The 5,941-nt window shown below is 58.3% G+C and overlaps 1 protein-coding gene across 2 annotated transcripts in view; it reads left to right on the top strand.

The window, feature by feature from the left end:
• The window catches only part of LRPAP1 (LDL receptor related protein associated protein 1), a 12,698-nt gene extending 7,141 nt beyond the window's left edge, over window positions 1-5,557 (top strand). For both annotated transcript variants that reach the window (XM_015411402.1, XM_015411401.1), the window contains 4 exons: window positions 2,228-2,389; window positions 3,792-3,874; window positions 4,345-4,521; window positions 5,176-5,557. In XM_015411402.1, the coding sequence (XP_015266888.1) occupies window positions 2,228-2,389; window positions 3,792-3,874; window positions 4,345-4,521; window positions 5,176-5,241 (488 nt within the window). In that variant the 3' untranslated portion in view covers window positions 5,242-5,557. The remainder of the gene's footprint in view (window positions 1-2,227; window positions 2,390-3,791; window positions 3,875-4,344; window positions 4,522-5,175) is intronic.
• The last annotated feature ends 384 nt before the right edge of the window (window positions 5,558-5,941 follow it).

Here is a 5,941-nt window from a genome sequence, read left to right as displayed (position 1 = left end):
CTTGGGTGCTGTATCCGACCTGGACACAGGACGGTCAGTCCAGAGTCCACGGCACATCTGGCCTTGCTTGGTTTCTCTTTGTTGACGACATCTCCACTCTGCCACACGGCTCATTAGGTGCCTCCCCGGCCCTCACAGCAGCACACAATTACAAATCAAGTGCTGCAGTAGTAATAAAACCAGGCCACAGTTCTGAATGCCAGTCGTGCTGCCTCGCGGTGCTCCACAGACATCCCCAGGGCCTGGTGGGACAGACCTGGCTCCACTGCTGGACCTCCTAAAATCCTAACTATAAATACACATTGATGGGGTCTGAACTGGCAGAGACTGAGCAAGAGAGAGATCTTGGAGTTGTAGTGGATAACTCACTGAAAATGTCGAGACAGTGTGTGACTGCAATAAAGAAGGCCAATGCTATGCTGGGGATTATTAGGAAGGGTATTGAAAACAGATCAGCCAATATCATAATGCCCCTATATAAATCAATGGTGCAACCTCATTTGGAATACTGTGTGCAGTTCTGGTCACCAGACCTCAAAAAGGATATTATAGCTTTGGGAAAAGTGCAGAAAAGGGCAACTCGAATGATAAAAGGGTTGGAACACTTTCCCTATGCGGAAAGGTTAAGGCGCTTGGGACTCTTTAGCTTGGAGAAACGACGACTGAGGGGTGACATGATCGAGGTTTAGGGTTCTCTGTCCCTGGTTCTGAAACGTACCCTACTAGGTGTTGAAACAGAGCGGGCAATCCCATGCTTAGTCAGTTGCAAACTGTTCTAAAGGGGTCCCTGCAAGCAGCCAGGCCTGGCCACGTGGTCAAGATGGCCACTGGCCTCTGCTGTCTGGAGCTCAGCAGTCTGTCCACTTCCAAGGGCCAGTATCCGGAGCCCCTCCCTCCCGGGAGCAAAAGCACTTTCATTCAACCTCTGACTCCACCCACTCTACATCACTCTCTCTGCCCCCTTTGACCTGGTCTGCCCAGGTCACACAGGTATACCCTGGGCCACCCAGGTGCATCCCGGGAGCCCTTGCAAGCGTTCTGGGAAATCTCCAGGTGTCCCCTGGAGAGTCCTAGCACCAAATCCCTCCTTTCCTTTGCAAGCCGAGCCATTTGCAGAACCATGGCTGGTCACTGACCTTGCTTCCTGCCCTTCCAGAGAGCAGAGACAAAAAAATGACACTTTTGAGACTCCCGAGTGGGGGTGGGGGAAAGCCATTCTGTCCCCGGAGGCATCACTGGATCTTGTGGCGATGGATTCTGTGCGTTAATTAATGATGGTGCAAGGGGCTCGCCGAGCGGTGCTTCGTTTTGCCTGTCCTTCATTTGCTGCCCATCCGTTTCACCGAGGAGCACTTTGTAGCAGAAGAGAGAGGTTTTCTGCCTGATGTTCAGCCCCTCTGGGAATAGATCCCTTTGTTGGCTGTTGCCCCCCCCCCCCCCCTGAGTGGCGGGTTTCAGGGTGCTGCCCAGGAGCATGCTTCCAGCTTCTGAAAAAGCCAGACGTTTATGTCGGAAGTGTGTGTGTGCCGGCCAGTGTGTCGACTGGGACTTTCCCCAGTGAGCGGATGCCCTCCTCCCTTCCTGCGCCAGCCTGGCCCAGTGGCCGAAGGGCAGGGTGGCACCCAGCTGGCTGGGTGGGCTGTCCCGTTTCCAGGGGGCCCTTTTGCCCTCCCGGTCTGCCCCTGACGCCAGCTTTCCAGAGACCTGCTTAAGCTGGTTAATGGCTTGGGGTTTTTAAAAGAAGTAATTTAACCTAAAAATAACAGTACAGAATCCTGCACACACACGCGCACACACACACACCAACAGAAATCTCGGCACCAGTCATGAAAAGGCCATTGGGTAGGATACACGCCATAAAAACACAGGGGAGGAAGAGGAGGATGAGCGTCCAGCTAAAGTCCTCGGTCAGCAAGGGTCTGTCCGGCTGTTACTGGGACAGGGAGCGGCAGGGATTCTCTCAAAGGCCCTCTTTAAATTTCACCGCTGTTTTGAGTTTCATTTCCCCCCAACAGTGTTAAAGTGCAGCGGGTGTATCTCTGAGGTGCGTGTGGCACCTGGGCTGGGAGGAGTCTGCCCTGCGGCCCACAGTCGTGCCCGGTGGGGATGTGCCCGTCTGAAAGAGCCAAGTCCCGACCTCTCGGAGGGGCCCCGGGGTGCTGCGACCCCCCGCGCAAAGGTGGGGGTGCCGGCTGGGTCACTTGCTGACGTGTTTCTTGGGTCTCAGATATCTCCAAAAACGTGATTGACCCCCTGGAGGAGGAGGAGGCGCTGAAGGAGGAGCTGCTGCACCAGAAGCACCGGGAGCTGAAGGAGAAGATGCAGAGCATCAACCAGGGCTTCGAGCGGCTGCGCAGAGTCAGCCACCAGGGCTACGATGCCTCCAGCGGTGCGTGTGGCTCTCCTCTACCGGGTGCCTCGCCTGGGTCGGCAGCTTTCCTCTTGGTGTGGCCATGTGAGGAGTCGTGGGCCTCGGTGCCGCCGGGCGTGGTGGAGGGAGCGAAGGTGTCCAGGTCCCAGGGGCCGTGGGCCTCGTCTGGGGCTTCTTGGTTGTCTTCTGCGGAGAACGTGGCCAGTTGGTGGCACGCCAGGGGTGCAGGCAGGGAAGGGGCGCAGTCACCCCGCAACAGGGGATGCCCTTTTCTGACCCTGGGAGCCTTCCAAGGAGGACCAGGGAGTGGGCGCTGGCTGGGAGGCCCCCCCGGGGGCCGGAGCTCACGCAGAGAGAGGGGAAAGGGCGTCTTCCGTTAACTTTGGGCAGCTTCTGGCAGGGAGGCAGGCAGGTCCGGTGTGGCTGACTTCCCCCAGCATTCACGGTGCTGTGGTGTTTGATACGTGGACAGAGGGGGCCATTTCAGAGCTGTTGCTCTGGCTCCCTCCCCCCCCCCTTTTAGGGAGGCAGCCAGCTTTTGCTCTGGTCGCAAAAGAGCAGAGGTCCCTCAGTGGCTGTTAGCCACGAGGTATAGAGAGGAGCTCTCAGGCTGGGGCAAGGGGTGCTCTGTCTTCTTGGCGCTTGGAGGGAGGGGGCAACAGTGGGAGGGCTTCTAGTGTCCTGGCCCCACTGCCGGATCTCCGGATGGCCCCTGGAGTTTTTTGGCCCCTGTGTGACACAGAGTGTTGGACTGGAGGGATCACTGGCCTGATCCAACGTTGCCTTCTCTTCTGTTCTTAAAATGCATGGTCATGCAGCAGACCAAATAATGTGAATCACTTTTCAGCTGAGACCTGCTGCGGGAACCCCTCTCTGGAGGCTGATTAGCCCCCCCGCCCCCCAACCCCCCCACACCCACTTGGCTGGCTTGCCGGTGCGTGGTGGACATGCTCCCCCCCCCCCCCATGCTTTCTGGAGCCTCTCCAGCTCAACGGCTTTACCTGCTGCTGTGTCTCTCAGCAGCCGTTTGCTGTCTTGTTGGGTCCCTGTCCTGAAGCATCCGTCGAGGACATGTTTGGGGGGTTGTTTCTTCCCAGCTGTCCTCGCAAGTGCCCTTGAAAGATGTGGGAGTGGAAAGGCAAGGCATGAACTTCCGGAGTAAACAATGAGCCCTGTTAGTGGTGCAGGGGTCAGTGTCAGCCTGGGACCTGGGAGACTCCGGGTTCGAATCCCCGCCCGGCTCACTGTGTGACTTTGGGACAGTCACAACCTTTTCAGTCTGGCCTGCCTCACAGGGTTAGTTGTGGGGATAAAATGGAGGCGAGGAGAAGGGTGGGAAGCCACTTGGGGGTCGCTATTGGGGAGAAAGACGGGGCATGAATGTAGCCAGTAAATGGATGTTTGCTTTTTGTTCCTCCAGAATTCGAGGAGCCCAGAGTGACTGACCTGTGGGATATGGCAAAACTGGGCAATTTTACGGAGCAGGAACTGGAATCGCTTCGGGTGAGCTGGACGGAATCGGCAAAGAGGGGGAGGGGGGTGGGGGGAGGAGGGGAATTCCATTCTTTCTCCCCCCACCCCACCCCACCCCACCAAGTGAAGACGGTCCTTCCTTCCCTGGGTCAGGGAGGCCTCACCAGCTTCCCTTTGCTGCTGCTGCTGGGACGTGGGCTCTTTGGCCTGGGATTGGCCTCTGCTCAGGACATGGTGGCACCTTCACCCCACCCCCCAGGCCTGAAGAGCCTCCTCTTCAACAGCTGTGCAGCAGCAGCAGCATCCCCCCGCAGGGAGGGAGTCCCTCTCGCTCTGTGGGCTGCTTGGGTGTCCCAGCACGTGGGAGTGGCTGGGTGGCCTCGGGGGGGGGGGAGGCGGCTTGAGGAACGTCGTGCAGAGGCCAGGAGGGGAAGGGCAGCCTTGGCAGGAGGTGGCGGTTTGGCCCTGAAGCGGGTCTCGATCCTCCCCCCGCCTTCCAGGAGGAGCTGAAGCACTTTGAGGCCAAAGTGGAAAAGCACCATCACTACCAGAAGCAGCTGGAGCTCTCCCACGAGAAGCTGAAGCACGTGGAAGGGACCGGCGAGAAGGAGCAGCTGAGCAGGAGCCAGGAGAAGTACGCCGTCCTGGAAGAGAAGACCAAGGAGCTGGGGTACAAGGTCAGTGGGAGGCTCTGCTGCGAGTGGCCCGTTCCCCTTGGGCAAGGGGGGCCTTTGGGGGGGGCCTTGGGGGGGGTTGTCTGGGAACATGCAGGGGGGAGGGGGGCAAGTGCCCCGGTCCCAAGGGGGCAGCATTCCACCCTCCGGAGAGTTGCTCGCCAGGCAGAGACCTCACAGCGCCTCTGACAGCCCCTCTGCTCCGCGTTCGGCCCAAACCAGGACGTGCCTCATGCAGTATCCCTCAGTCCCGTCAGGGAGCTGGACGTCGGGAGACAAATAGGCGGCAGCTCTTGCTTCTTCGGTTTTCCTTGTGTGGATTCTGACAAAGTGGGAGGCTGGCTGTCTCTGAGACTCTTGGAGTCCAGGCATGTACACGCACACACACACACACCCCTACCCCAGCCAGGACCAGGCGCAGTCTGGGAGGCAGCCTAAAGCGGACTGGTGCGAGGTTTTTCCTCCTGCTCTTCAAAGGAGCCTGTAAAATGCCAGGAGGGAGTTTTATGCTCCAGAGTCAGGTTCATAAGAACATCAGAGAAGCCAGTGTTGGATCAGGCCAGTGGCCCCTCCAGTCCAACACTCTGTGTCACACAGGGTCCCATCAGGAGGTCCAGCAGTGGGGCCAGGGGTCACGTGGCCTTTTCTCTTGCTCAGGTCAAGAAGCACCTGCAGGATTTGTCCGGCCGAATCTCCCGAGGGCTTCAGCACAACGAGCTCTGAGACGCTTTGCCGAGGTTCTCACGGCTCCTGCCTGCCTGCCTGCCTGCACCGGGGCAGGGGGGGGGGGGCAAACAGCGGGGCTGGATCCATGGGCTGCGTGGAACGGCTGGAAGTCCTGAGGCCACACCTGGCTGTGCTGGGGGAGGGTGTTCTCCCCCCCCCAAAAAAATAATAATCATGTATTTTAATCACATTCTTGATTAATGTGACAACGGTCCACCTTGTATGTAACAGTTTTTCCAACATGTTATGTTGTCTAATGTCTGCATCCAACGCAAGCCTTTGAAACGGAGAGGCTCTTCAGAGAGAGAGAGAGAGAGAGAGAGAGAGAGGGCCACGGGGGGGAGGGGGGCTCAGTAATTAGACACCATGTTTGTTGTGTGTGGGGGGGGGGCAGGGGTTTTTTTAAATTGCTCGTCTGCTGTCTTGTTTCATCCTTTTGATTGGGAGTGGACCACACAGTCCGTGTTTAGCCCAGGTCAAGAGCCGGGAGCACGCCGGACCGAGTCTCCAAAGACCTTTCGGAAGCTGGGTGGGTTCCGCTCTGTGATCCAGACGTGGCTCCTCCTCCCTCGGGTCTCTGCGGCTTCTTGCCCTCCAGCTTCATAGCAGGTGTGGCCTCCCGCTTTCGTCTGGCTCCTGAGGGGGGGGGGCAATCCGTCAGGCAGAGTTGCAGCTCGCTGGGTGACAGATGGGTCCT

The sequence above is a fragment of the Gekko japonicus genome, unplaced genomic scaffold (assembly GCF_001447785.1).
Source record: "Gekko japonicus isolate JY-2015 unplaced genomic scaffold, Gekko_japonicus_V1.1 scaffold2978, whole genome shotgun sequence".
Classification (NCBI taxonomy): domain Eukaryota; kingdom Metazoa; phylum Chordata; class Lepidosauria; order Squamata; family Gekkonidae; genus Gekko; species Gekko japonicus.
Note: the sequence above shows the minus strand (reverse complement) of the source record. Positions and strands in the feature narration are given on the sequence as shown.